Source organism: Cucurbita pepo, chromosome 6 (genome assembly GCF_057944985.1).
Source record: "Cucurbita pepo subsp. pepo isolate OVF chromosome 6, ASM5794498v1, whole genome shotgun sequence".
NCBI classification, from domain to species: domain Eukaryota; kingdom Viridiplantae; phylum Streptophyta; class Magnoliopsida; order Cucurbitales; family Cucurbitaceae; genus Cucurbita; species Cucurbita pepo.
In genome coordinates this window covers 5414688-5429228 of record NC_141803.1, presented here as the reverse complement: position 1 = coordinate 5429228, position 14541 = coordinate 5414688, and the positions used below count along the sequence as shown (strand labels likewise).

The following is a 14541-nucleotide window of genomic DNA, read 5'->3' as shown; positions in this document are numbered from 1 at the left end:
CTAATTGTGGGGAACCCTCGAGCTAACAACACGTAATTTATTTTACAATTTTAAAAGTCCACCCATTGTAATAAATCAATAAAATCTCATTATTAGAGATAAAAGAATAATGAATTATTTTTCAAAGAAAAATTAATATAGTTGTAAAAATATTTTCAAAAAATAATTTGGTTAAATTACAATTTCCATTTTTGAATTTTGATATTTTTGTTCGCTTATCTAGTCCTTCAATTTTTTTTTTAAAATTTTTTAGATAAATTAAACCCAAAATTCAATTTTATATCTAACCAAAAAAAAAAATAATAATAATTTTATAAATTTATTAGTGAGAAAATAATACAAGATTAAGCTTGTAATGTTATAAAAAAAATTGTTAAAATTCAAATTTATATATAATAAAATAATTACTTTTTAAACTGTTTGAACCTTAAATTAAGAGTTCCCAATATATATATATATATATAAATCTCGAAGTTGAGAGACTAAATTTGTAATATTATATTAAAAAAAAAAATCTATAATTACATTTATTAAAATAAATCTTTATAAACATTTATTAAAAAAAAAAAAAAAAAATCAACATTCAAATGTTTCAAAATTTAACAGAAATTATGAATTGCAAGAGCGGGTCCGCTTAAAATTGCCACGCAAAGCATAGACATAACAGATTCCTACAATATTCCCTCCATTCTTCCCGCCTTCCATTTGCGTCCTCTCCCCCTTCGTTTTTCGATCTCCTTCTTCTCTGCATTTTCAATTCCTCAACTCTTCAGAGCGATTCACGGAGTTGAATCGGAGATGAAATCTTTTTCAGAGCGATTCACAGAGTTGGATCGGATATGGACTCTTGTTCAGAGCGATTCTTCCCAGTAAACAGCCGATCCAACTGTGTGGATGGAGTTGCTGCGTTGATCTTTTCGCTGAGGTACTATTTGTGTTCTGTATTGGTTTATTGAATTGTAATGCGTTTGAAAATGTTGTGTTTGGTAGTGAACAGATGGTATTCTTGTGAAATTCTACCTTTAAGCTTTTTGCCTTTTGTTGAGTTTTGAATTAGGTGATTAGTTTGCGAGTATGTGAGGTTGTCGTTATAGTTCGACTTTAGTTGATTTTCATGGTTCGAGTTTGTGGAGCTTTACTTGATCGTTTCTTTAATGGCTAGCAGATTTTGGTTGATTTGGTCAATGTTTTCAAGGTAGGTAAGGTTTGTGTAATGTTGAATGCTTTTCTTATTGCGTTGCCAGCCTTAAATGCTTCTCATACTCTGGTTCCAGAATTTGTTACTCTGTGTATATCATAATCTTTTATGGTTATGGAAGTTTATACAATGCAATATTTTGATGAGAGAATGAACCTGAAACATCTGTATGATCGGGTTGATTTTCTTCTGCAGATGGTTACGAGTGCATTATGGATATCAGGGTACTGTGAGATCTTGTGTGATGGAAAACTACTAAACTATGTAAAAATTAAATACCAAACACAGAACATGAAATTATTTACATTTCTTTCAATTGTGTTTGTATTCATAACACCGTCATCTATCATGAGAAACCTGACTAATTTCAGGACAAACAATTTGGAGAAAGAATCACCTTTCAAGGTTACAAATTCTGACACTAAATCCTTGTAGCAATCTTATGTGTACACCATAAACACACCAACATTAATCATCCTCTTCATCAAGCTAGAAACCTTTCCAGGCATTAAGAATTTCATGGAAGATCTCAGCTATTAGGTCCCTTTCTGCATTTTGCAGAAAGACATTGAATTCATCTCGGATGTCGAGTATCTTGCCAAACTTCACAAGATACTGCATGCAGCTGGTCTTCAGTTTTGGCAATTGATAAAGAGATGCATTTTGGAGTCTTTCAAGAACATTTTTGGCATCAATATCTTCTAGCAGACTATAATGGCAGGCTTCTTTTAGGTCATCTATGTCATATTTATCAGCTGCATGAAGAAGTGCCAGTCTATGGACGAGGAACTCTTCATGTTGGATATTACCATACAGATAATTAAGAAGTGCCTGACAAGCTTCAAAAGACATATCAGAGATGTTTATCGTAGATAGTTCCTTTTCTTTCAGGTCATGTGAAAACATGCTGTGGAAAACAGGTGATCGTGAAGCAAGAATAGCACGATGTGCTCTAACACTTCCATCAGATGCATTAATTATGATATCGGTGTGGATGCTTTCCTTCAACATTCGACCCAATGAAATAAGAGCTCTTGAATTCGATCGTTGTTGTGTCAATCCATCCGCCCAGATGGAGGAAGGTTCCCCACCCTGTTAGTAATTTGACAACAATGAGTTAAAAGAGGAGCGAAATAGGTATTCAATCGTTCTTTCTTTAACACAGGCGTTGATAACTTTTTTTTCTTAATCTTAAGGCATAACTTTTATCAACTGCTTCTGCATTTGACTTGTTATTATCTATGATCCTTAGGTTCTGTGTTATTATAGCCAACTCCACAATCATCTTTGGAAGAAATATGCATGCACTAGCAACGGACAAATATTTATATGCTTACCTCGGGTGAGGCAGTCTTCAAGTCAAGGAATTCGACATCAATAATGAACTTTCCCGTTAATGGAACTTCAATTGGCCAAATAAAGTCGTCGTTGTTTTTGAGCTGTTTGTCTATAATTTCTGCATAGAGGAAGATGAGGTAACGTTATTGGTCATTAGAGGAACTGAAGGTCATCAAGAAAAGAAGTTTTTACTAAAAGTCCAACCACAAATCAAATTTCTGAACAGAGATTAGCCATGTTCCCCATCAAATAATTACAGATGTCTAATTTTATTTGGGTTAAGTATTTCAACTTTTATTCATGAATCAGAACCTGAAGATATAACTGAAGGTGAATGTCCTTTCAATCTGAAAACTAACTACTCTGTCTTGAAAATGTACAGGAAAGGAGAAGGAAATTACCTGGATGAGTCAAAGCCTTCCGATCTCCTACAGAGGAAACCACTCGGATGATGAAAGATACAATCGGGGGATTGGCCCTTGTTACGCTCGATATCTCTGGGTATAATTTAACATATAAAAGCTTGTTTTTTTCCACCGATAAATGCCTTCAATCCAAACAAAAATATTAGATATCTATACATCCCTATCCTGTTTGGATAGAAGAAAAAAAAAAAAAAACATGCAACATCTCCAATTAGAAGGGGGAAAACAGATTATTGTCATTATCTTCCATTTTCTCTTCTTTTGAAGAGATGGTTAGGATCTTATCCTCACCATTCGTCACCACATACAAATTAGTTTCTCTTAGGATAAGTGGGTATCTATTTATTTAACCGTATTTCACAAAAATGTAGCTTTAAACGAAACTAATGAACAAAGAAAGATTAATTTACCATTTCCACTTGCCGATTTTGAAAGGATCGGATTTGCGGTAGGTGCAGGAAGCTAGATTTTCGATCCTCCATTGGGCAAGACGGGATGTGGTTTCTACCCTGTATGCTGAGTCACTCATCCTGGCGAACGCGAGGGCTGCTGTGATTTCATTGATGCAGCCGAAGATACCGTCTAAGATGTGCTCTCCGGACTTTCCCAGGTTGACGAATTCTGCAGATATTACTCATAAACATATACAGAACAAAACCTGTAAAGATAAATACTCTCTCTCTCTCTCTCTCGCTCTTTTCTGCACTGCTCACTGATCAAAGCATAAGAATATATGAGCAAACAAATGACGTTGATTTTTGTGTATTTATTGCTTTTGTTATCTCATGAAATTTGACGCTTTCAGTGGTACCCAGCACGCCAAGATGTTGTCGATGCTTCACGCCATTGTTCTTGAAGGTTTGATTCTGTGAAGAGGGTTTTGTTGTTTGGTTGAGAGACGAAATGGGTTTTAAAACGCTTGTTTGTTGGCTTACACTGCACTTAATTGCGAGGGCGTATCTGGGTCGTGGGTGGTTGGATCGTAAAGCTAATGGATCATTTATTGGTCTTCTTTTATCTTTTTGGGTTTTCTTTCCCATATTAATATATGTCAATCTTATTTCAGCATTTGGCTTGGAGGCGTAGTCTTTGCTCCTTCAAAGCAAAGTATCTACTTAATCCTTTATGGGGACTTATTTGTCATTTCCCGAGGAGTTGATTGTTGGTGAATCATGGAAACACCAGAAATAAGAAAAGCCCACTCTGCTCTCGTGGACCCCCGTCATGGAGGTATTTATCTTTTTTCCTCGCTCTATTTATCTTCTTGCTGTCCTTTTCTGGAGGCCAATGATGGTCTCCAGACGCATAGTAAGCCTCCGCAAAAGGCAACAACTAAATCCATGCTGTTGTTGAAAATGCTCTCATCTAGAATTCTTACCTCGATTAATTAATTTATGAGACGATTTAGTAATTAATGTAAGAAATAAGTTTAGTTACAAATCTAGTATATCTTAAAAGATAATTTTAGAAGATGTGTGTGCTGAGCTTTTAATTTTATTTTATTAAATTTTTATTTTTAAAAGCATCAATAAGTCTTAAAGCTTTGGATTATTTCTACTGAAAACTTAAAAACTAAAATACAATTAAAAAACTTATTACAATTTTAAATGGAAAGAACCTCCAAAGGGAAAGGTTCATTAAATCTTATTAATGTTTAAATTTATGAAACTGGTTAAAATAATGTTGAAGTTTATGAAACCCCTCTAAAAATTAAAAAATTAAACTTACATTTTAACCTAAAAAAAATATTGGATTTCATCTCAGAAGTAAAACTAAAACTTGTGATTCTATAATGACCTTGAGTTAGTGTACACGTGGTAGAAGTAAAAAATTTCAACCTTTCAACTTAGGAGTATTGGAATTATTTTGTATTGAGATTCCTAATCCTAATCCTAATCGCTTGTTTGTCATAGGAAACTTATTTGAACATGCCAGAATAATTATCAAAATACCCCTTTAGTTCTAACCCACAGTGAAATTTATTTAAAAAGGAGGAAACCTTGTTCATTTTTTGTTGATGAAGAAAGGTATGAGAAAGTGGGACATGGAAAAGGAATCCTAAGGAATCTAGTTAAGCTGAAGAATCCCAAATTCCCAAGATTAGAAGCAACTTCCAAGCGCAATAGCCAACACACTCATCCTTTCCTTGTTATACAAAAGAACCCATTTAATTTGGTTGCGCAGAGGAAGGGTTATTGGATGGCCCATATGATCTCTCATCTCATCCATGCAGTTGGCACTCGTTAGCTTTCTGTCCTTTTCTACTCTGTCAAATCAAAAGACATCACTTTGAGCAACTTTGAGGGACGTGTTCTTATCATTTTCTGTACGTGTCTTCTTACCATTCAACTATTTATGATCTTATAACGAGGGCCACACCAATAATTCTTTGAATCATCAATCAAAAGTCTCTGCTTAGCACGTTTTGGATGACCATCCTGGGGTTCAAAGCTTCAAACTTAGAAACCTTTTACTGTTAGCTTGAAACTTAAGTATTTGAAAAACGCGCTTAAAAAAAGTTGTTTTGGTAGGAAAGTGTTACTGTAACGACCCAGATCTACCACCCAGATCCACCGCTAGCAGATATTGTCCTCGTTGGGCTTTTCCCTTTCCACCGCACCCAGATCCACCGCTAGCAGATATTGTCCTCGTTGGGCTTTTCCCTTTCCACCGCTAGCAGATATTGTCCTCTTTGGGCTTTTCCCTTTCGGGCTTCCCCTCAAGTCTTTAAAACGCGTCTGCTAAACGACCCAGATCCACCGCTAGCAGATATTGTCCTCTTTGGGCTCAAGTCTTTAAAACGCGTCTGCTAAACGACCCAGATCCACCGCTAGCAGATATTGTCCTCTTTGGGCTTCCGTCTTTAAAACGCGTCTGCTAGGGGAAGGTTTCCACACCCTTATAAAGGGTGATTTGTTCTCCTCCCCAACCAATGTGGGACATCACAATCCACCCCCCTTCGGGGCCCAGCGTCCTCGCTGGCACTCGTTCCTTTATCCAATCGATGTGGGACCGCCCCCAAATCCACCCCCCTTTGGGGCCCAGCATCCTTACTGGCACACCGCCTCGTGTCTACCCCCCTTCGGGGAACAGCGAGAAGGCCGGCACATCGTCCGGTGACTGGCTCTGATACCATTTGTAACGACCCAGATCCACCGCTAGCAGATATTGTCCTCTTTGGGCTTTCCCTTTCGGGCTTCCCCTCAAGTCTTTAAAACGCGTCTCCTAGGGGAAGGTTTCCACACCCTTATAAAGGGTGATTTGTTCTCCTCCCCAACCAATGTGGGACATCACAGTTACTGTGTAAACAAGAGTCTTCCTATTTTTGACGTAAAGGTTTTTATTATCAGTCAAATAGTGCAACAACAAAATCCCATCTTATAGCTCGACACGATGAATTGCCTTTCGAATTAAATAGAAGAAACTTTTATCAAGATGAAAACGAGAGAGTTGGAGTAGGTGAATGAGTTAGTGTTTATTTTGTTATTTTAGAAAGTGTTAATAAATTTTAAATTTTGTATCAAATAAACTAAAAAAAGATTGTCTTCAAACTTGGTCATACTTAACATTTATTTAAAATCTACAAATTTACAAATACAAATTTAAAAGTTGGAGTGGTATAAGATATAGAATTTATATCATAATATTGAGATCAATTAGACAAAAAAAAAAAAAAAAAAAAAAAAAGAGATTTATTAGACAATTTTAAAGTTTACAGATATTTTAAATATAAAATTAAAAGTTTAATAGTAAACTTACCAGGTAACATAGTTGAATTATGATTAAGATTGGATGCTTACCTATGAGCATGAGCATGGAAAATTTGTAGTCATTTTTTAGATTGAGAAAAATTATGCAAAGAAATCACACACAGATATGTAATGTTTGAAAATTTAAATATTTGACACATATACTAATTAAGATATGTTTGAATAAATATAAAAATTACTATATTTATAGAATACATATATAAATATTCTTGTAAATTTTCTAATAAACATGAAAGCTTCAACCAACCCATTGCAACATTAACATTAATTACTTTTTTTTCTTTTTCCTTTTCTTTTTAAGAATGAATATTCAACCCGTAAGATTATTGACTGGTGAAGTGCAAAGAAATTATAGTAAATGGGTGATGAATCTAAGGTCATAATTTAGGACACTGAATTATTATATTGAAATAAAGGGATCTTGAGATCTACACAATGCCAATGGGTTATTATTTAATATTTTCTTTAGTAGAATGGGACCCTAAACTTGCATCGTGAATTGGTGCTTTAGAAAAAATGACATAAAGTTTGGTAGTGGTAGATTCATCTAAATGGGATGCACTAATTCTAAACAAACACGCAAATTACTTTTGACGAAGTCTTTGTTTCCCAACTTTTCCAATTTCTATTAAATTTGTTTTAAAATCGTATTTTGAGATCTTAGCCTTTATTACATGTGCTTGGTGGTTCCCATAATGTGCTCACTTGGGAACTTGTTGCCCCAAACCATTTCAAGCGGCTCCACTAATTGAACCAATAGAATCCTTTGTTTAGCTCATTAGTATAAGGCAAGGGAAAAAGGTAATCGAGACTTCGATCGTGGGTTTGGACCTTAGTTTTTATAAAATAGTTGGATTTAACCTTTGAAATCAGGTCTCCATTAAGTAGCTAACAGGGATACTGTGTGTGATGACATGGTATTTGCCTTAAAAGTGGTAGCTAATACAACTTGAGTGCAAACAATAGAAGCGTGTGTAAGTGTACACAATAGAAGTTTTTTTTTTTTTCTCGTGAACTTTGAATAGTAATAAGCCATATATTTGTTTCTTAGACCTAAGTGTATCAAATTAGAAGAGAATGGTAACGAGAGAGAGAAAATATAAGAGGGAGGTTAAAGTAAATGTTCTAGGCAGACAAATAGAAGAGAATGGTAACGAGAGATAGAAAATATATGTTCAAATTAGGCTATATAAAGCCATGTTTATTGTCTTTGTAAGGAGACTCGAAAAATGTAATAAAGAGTATTTTTGCATTCCTTTAGCCACTGAATAAGTTTCTTTATAATTCTATGTAGTTTAGATGTTTAGAATCATTTAAGCTTGATATGATCGGTCTTGCTTGCGGAGTGTTTCGAATCTCAATCAAATGTTCTTATCTTGAGATATTTGACCAACAAGATAATCGAAATTTTACTTTTCTTTGGAGTAGTTCCTTATCATTAGGGCTAAATGTTCTTACATTTCCTTTAGTCAAGGGTAAGATTATTGCAATGTATGTAGTTAGGTTGCATGTTTAGAATCATTCAAGCTTAGTTGTGGAGTGATTCGAATCTCAAAGAAGTGCTTTTACTTGAAATATTCGATCAATAAGGTAATTCGAATGATACTTCTCTTCTAATTATTCCTTATGAGTAAAGTAAATGTTATAGGCAAACAAATAGAAGATAATGGTAGCAGGAGGTAGAAAATAGGTTCAAATTAGGGACTTTTTGCATTGCATTGAAGTTGAAAGTAATTCCTTTGTTCCCTCGAACTTACACAACAACATTCAAAGTATCTTTCCCAAAGCTATAGCTTAATTTCCACTAAACTACTCAAGTTCTTACTCTGTTGCTGGTGTGCAATAGGGTCAAATAGAAGAAAGAAACAAGAAAAAGTAGAACACTAGAAATAGGAGCTTCCCATGGTGTGCTTTCCTTCTTGTCTCCAGCTCATTTCCCTAAGTATAAACCTTGGTATTGCTTCCTCTCAAGGATAAATATCTTCTTCCCTTTTGTAAGTGTTAGATTTTTTAGTTGTGAATTCAAGACCAAATTTTCAGTGTTTGAATAAATAGGCGAATAGACGAAAGAAGGTGAAGGAGCAAAGATGAAAACAAAGTTCTCGAATAGTGAAACTCGAGTTGAAGAAATTCAGTAATTCAGTAGACGAAGATAAAAAAATTTAAAAAAATGCATTCATCTTGAGTTTTGTCCCATTCATTACCTTGTTCAATATGGTAAAGGAAATATTTACTAGGACTAAAGTGATTCAGCTGAAAACAAGCCAACTCAATAAGAGTTGATTCAGCAAGTGAAATTTTGCCCCTAGAAGTGCTTAAGCAAAGCTCAGGACACCAATTATTCTTCAATTGATGCTGAACTCTTGTTTCAGCGATTCATCTACGAAGAATAATGCTCCCTTCAAAACCTTTGCTGAAATGATGTTTTAGCAGGTCCTCTATTTCACAAACTATACTCAAAATCGGTACTTTCGTTCATTCATTCATAGTAACACGTAAATGTTATATCATTAGCAGACTCAACTTGTACAAGGGAATCATATAATTTTAGCTCTAAAAGGGGGATCAAATTACTAAAAGATTGAAGGCTTCTAAGCTTATGAATTTAGCTATTAACTCTTATTCTAAGAGTTAAACACATCCATCTAAAGTCTTGTCTAGATCTAGAGGAATGAAGATCTTGTCGTTCGAGTCTGAATTGGTGATGAGGGTTGAAGGAGGGAGAGGAAGAAGAAGAGTTCTCTTTTTTTTAAATTATTACAAAAATGATGTCATTTGAGACACGTAATTAGTGAAGATGTTAAATGATTTTCTAAATTTGGAGGCTTAGGATTGTGGGATTTGAAATACTTAAAAAGATGAAATTAGAGATGTTTATGGAGCCTGCTAGATGAACACGACTCTCCCACAATTCTCACAATGGTATTAGTCCACTTTGAGCATAACCTCTCATGCATTTATTTAGGCTTTCCAAAAGACTTCATACTAATACTAATGGAAAGAGTATTATTTGATTATAAACTCATGATCATTCTCTAAATTAGTCAAATGTGGGGCTTTCATCATTCAACACTTCTCCTCGAATAAAGTATACCTCCCTCTTTATGAATTCCTCTAATTAATTTAGTAGAGATCATAGGATAGGATTTCGTTCTCCATTTAATTTTCTAAAAAGATTTAATGAAATAGAATGATTTTTTTTTTTTTTTTTTTTTTGAAAAATCTCTATTTAAATGATTAATTTTCAAAGAAAAAAAAGTCTCGTTTAAAAGAACAAAACATTTTTTTCATAAATAATTATCCAAAAAAATGGTTCCTAACCAGTTTCAGTACTAAGTTACATGATAAAATCTTAATGGTAGACCAAAAAAGAACTCCAAATTTATATGGAGAAATTTATAAGTTGAAAAATTCACCCTTTTTTTTCCTTTTCTTTTTCTTTTTTTAGATTTTAATATAATTTTAGTCTATATACTTTTTAATTTTTATTATGTTGTTTGGATTTTCAAAAGATGAATTTTAGTATTTATACATTAAAATTTTGTCTGGGTAGTTTCCAAATGTTTATTTTAGTTTCTGTATTATTGTCTTTTGTTTCAATTTTTTTATCACAATTTCAACACGGATTTTAATCAATCAAAACTTTGTCAAAACTATATATATATATATATAGATAAAAGTTGAGATGTTTAAATCTTTATCATGATTGATAATTTTTTTTTTTTTATAACATTTGAATTTATCTGACATGTCAAGTCTTCGATCTAATCACATTTTCTATGATCATGAATTATTCTCGAAATCCTCCCCCAATACTATACAATATAATCATTTCACTTTATTCAATGTTCTTCCAATTCTCATTAAAGATCAAACCTTCCATCTTCCCAAAATGCCTTTCCAGATTCTGTACTTGTTAATATATATATTACATTGTTGTTATCAGATTTGATATCAATATGGGAAAGTCGTCCAGAAAATGGATAACGCATTACAGCAGCTCCCACGACATACTCCTTGTTGGAGAAGGCAATTTCTCCTTCTCAGCTTGCTTGGCCTCCGCCTTCGGCACTGCTACCAACGTGGTTGCCACTTCTCTCGACTCCAAAGGTACTTTATTCTTGAACAATATCCTTCCTCGACTTTTAGAAAACCATCATTTTGATCGATGTTATGTTGCTGTTGCTGTTTCTTTACCTTAAATTTGTTTTGCTTAATCTTCATGAAGAATTTATTAAGCTTAAAATCATTTTTGTACTTAATTTGTTATTATATATACTCGAAGTTAAAATTATATCAATACTTGATTAAGTTCTAGAGACCAAAGTAGTCATTTGGAGAATGAGATATTCTTTATAAAGGTGTGAAAAATCTGTCTCTAGCATGTGTTTTAAAAACTTTGAGAGAAACCCTGAAAGTCAAAACCCCAAGATGACAATATCTGTAGTTTAAATCAAAATGAAATGTACTTCTAGAAAGAGAAGGCACAAGCGTGGACCGAATTGAGTGCAAAAGGGTGGACCGAATTGAGTCCCTTTCATCCAGTGGTTAGGACATCGTCTTTTCATGTCTTTTCATGTCGAAGAGATGGGTTCGATTCCCATAAGGGATAGGTACTCATTCCTGGCCGCTTTCTCTTAGTGTGAATTTCTGAGTGATCGCTCGCTATCTGGCTGGAAAAGGTGGTCTGGAAGCTTCCTCTCTTCCAGCAAGCAAGATGAGATCACCACTTTCTCAGTAATGGACTTCCTTTCATCCTTCCTTACGTAGTCTTAGATGTCCTTTCATAGATTCTCAAACTTTTGATAGACGAAATCTCTATGCATGTATTCTTTTTTTCCACATCTTTTTTTGGCCTAAACAATAAGATTTAGTTACCTTAACAACCAATATAGTTGGAGACCTAACAACATAGTTGTGATAATTTCTTCAACACAGTCGAATACTTAACGACCAACCATCAGATTTATAATTGCCCTTAATTACCAAAGATTAAGAAGACTTTTTGGAGACCAAAATACGATTTAAACTTAGTAGTTGCATGGTTTTTAAGGTTGTCCTAATTCGGTGTCTTAAAATCTAACCTTTTTGTGTTGGTTTTGGTGTTTGTTTGTTTGTAAATAATTCAATAAATTTTGAAAAGAGACATTGTTGAGTAAGTACGGCTCGGACATTAAGACAACCTTGGAAGAGCTGAAGGAGCTGGGTTGCAGTGTGATGCATGGAGTGAACGTAATGACAATGAGCCAACACCCACTTCTCTGTCACACCTTGTTTGATCGCATTGTCTTCAATTTTCCTCATGCTGGTTTTCAATACTCCAGAGAACATGAAACCAGACAAATCAAGTAAGTACGTATTCCCAGAAAATTATTGTTTTTTTTTTCCTGATAATTATTGTTTTTTGCAAATGGGTTGACTTAAGGTATGAGAAAGTGAGACCATCTCCTCAAGTGATATAGGCTTAGGAGATCGTTTTCGAACTAGTTTAGCCTTTGAACCTTCCTGTTTATTGTCTTAGGTTCATAAAATTTCAATATTGTTTAGTAAGAATTCTTAATAAGTCTTTAAACAGTCAACTTCGTGGTTGTTTTCAGACTAGTTTAGCCTTTAAACTTTTCGGTTTATTGTCTCAGGTTCATATAATTATTACGTTGTTGAGAAAGAATTCTTAATAAGTCTTCAAACAGTCCAACTTTTCGAGTTTTCAAACCAATTTAGCCTTTTTGAACTTTCCTATTTATTGTCACATGTTCATAAAATTTCAATGTTTAGTACGTATTCTTAATAAGTTTTCAATCTGTCAATTTTGTGATTGTTTTTAAACAAGTTTAGTCTTTGAACTTTCCTGTTTATTGTCACATGTTCATATAATTTCATGGTTGTTTCGTAGGAATTCTTAATAAGTCTTTAAACGATCAACTTTGCGTCTAAACGAGTTTTGACATATTTGATCTTTTAAGTTTAAGAACTTATTTTACAAGAATTCTAAACTGTTACAAACCACGGACTCTCCACACACAATAGTATGATATTATTTACTTTGAGCATAAACTTTCGTTGATTTACTTTTCGCTTCTCCAAAAGTCTCGTACCATTGAAGATGTGTTCTTTTCTTACAAACTCATAATCATCCCCTTAATTACTCGATTACTCGATGTTGGGCTCCTCTTCCAACCATCCTCGACACACAAATCACTAAATCTTAAAAGTATCTAGCAAGTCCTTAAGCTTTCTATAACATTTATACCTGATTCGTGCCTCGGTTTTTCTTTTAACAGACTCCACCAGAATCTAGTGAGAAGATTTCTGAGAAATGCAAAAGAACTATTGGCAGAAAATGGGGAAATTCACATAACCCACAAGATTTCATATCCTTACAGTGAGTGGGAGATTGAGGAAGTTGCAGAAGAAGAGGGTTTATTTTTAAGAGAGGAAGTAGAGTTCAATAAAGGGGATTATCCAGGTTATGTCAATAAGAAAGGCAGTGGGCCAAACACCAACCTCTCCTTCCCTGTTGGACTATGCAGCACTTTCAAGTTTGTTAAAACACTGTCCAAGAAAATGAGGAAGAAGAGGTTGGCCAAGGCTGCTGAATTTGCACAACTCAGAGTTTCATCTATGAGTTTGAGTTAAGCTGGTTTGAGTCGAGAATATTTTTAGTTTCGTCCCAATAGTTTTGGAAATATTAGGCTTTTGTTGGTATTCGATCCTTTGTAATTAAGGTCGAGATTAGAAAAGACATCAGTGATTGCTTTGTTTGATATCCGTGTAATAGAAGAGTTGTTTTGGTAATAGGTCTATTATAAGCAACATCGTCCCCGACTCATAATAGCTATAAGATTAGATTCTAAAATAAATTTGAGGTACTTGTATATTTTCTCTCTTATACATTCGATTGTACAAAATTGTGTAAACATTGTGATGGTCGAGGAATGAATTACGAGAATTAGATAATATTTTTAAAACTTTTTCCTAATAAGTTTAACAATTTTTATTTAAAATTAAGTCGTTTAGTGAAATATTTTTTTATTAATTGAAACATAAATATACATTAATATAAACCTTAATGGCTACGAATAAAAATAAAAATAAAAATAAAAAGGCCTTTTCTCTTTTCCAAAGGTGTGGCCGTCTTAATTTTTCCATTTGACTTTTCTTTTAAGAAAAATTATAATTTTTATCTTCAAATTTGATTTTTCACATTTAAATTTCTAAATTTTCTGAATGTAAAAATATAAAGTTTAGAAGATACAAAAGTACGAACGAGCATGAAGAAACATAACATGGTAATTGGGGATGTGTCAGAAATTGAAAAATTGATCAACAATTTCATCAGAAATCGGTCCAAACCGAACCGCACACACCCCTAATGTTATATCCATAGGAGTCGTCATTCAAAGGGTCGAATAAAAGTTAATGAAACAGATATTATAAATAGGATGGTTAATTCTAATATTGAAAATAAAATCACTTAAAAGTAGTTCATAAAAAAATTGTGTTTGTATGAAATAATACCGATATATTTTTCTATTAAAAAAGATATCGAGATTTGAACTTGAAATAACATATCTATCAAATACTAAATTCTTATAAATTTATAACTAAAAATAGATATATGATTTTGCTTTTGAATTTAAAATTATAGTTTGATTCTTCTAAATAGTAATTAGAAGAAGAGATAAGATATCTATAAAGTCAATTTTAATTTTTTAAATAATAAAAAATTTTAAAATTTTCAAGTAGAGACATCCGATTCTAAAAGAATCTATTTTAAAAAACGAGCATGGAACATATTTTGTGATTGACT

The 14541-nt window shown here is 33.4% G+C and overlaps 2 protein-coding genes and 2 long non-coding RNA genes across 4 annotated transcripts; 3 read left to right on the top strand and 1 right to left on the bottom strand.

Annotated features, from left to right (window-relative positions):
• Positions 1-580: 580 nt before the first annotated feature.
• Positions 581-1591, top strand: LOC147792195 (uncharacterized). Its single transcript, XR_015421495.1, has 2 exons — positions 581-925; positions 1394-1591. It is a non-coding gene; the product is annotated as an uncharacterized LOC147792195 (long non-coding RNA).
• Positions 1486-4010, bottom strand: LOC111797150 (BTB/POZ domain-containing protein At1g55760). The gene is made up of 4 exons (XM_023680074.2): positions 3372-4010; positions 2938-3083; positions 2536-2654; positions 1486-2290 (listed from the first exon to the last, which is right to left on the bottom strand). Exons 1-4 carry the CDS (start codon positions 3488-3490, stop codon positions 1688-1690), a joined length of 987 nt encoding a protein of 328 aa, XP_023535842.2. The 5' UTR covers positions 3491-4010; the 3' UTR covers positions 1486-1687.
• On the top strand, positions 2196-3044 carry LOC147792194 (uncharacterized). Its single transcript, XR_015421494.1, has 3 exons — positions 2196-2335; positions 2451-2673; positions 2919-3044. It is a non-coding gene; the product is annotated as an uncharacterized LOC147792194 (long non-coding RNA).
• LOC111797153 (methyltransferase small domain protein) lies at positions 3678-13608 on the top strand. Its single transcript, XM_087124917.1, has 5 exons — positions 3678-3819; positions 4028-4191; positions 10678-10841; positions 11875-12079; positions 13013-13608. Exons 3-5 carry the CDS (start codon positions 10691-10693, stop codon positions 13365-13367), a joined length of 711 nt encoding a protein of 236 aa, XP_086981043.1. The 5' UTR covers positions 3678-3819; positions 4028-4191; positions 10678-10690; the 3' UTR covers positions 13368-13608.
• Positions 13609-14541: the final 933 nt, after the last annotated feature.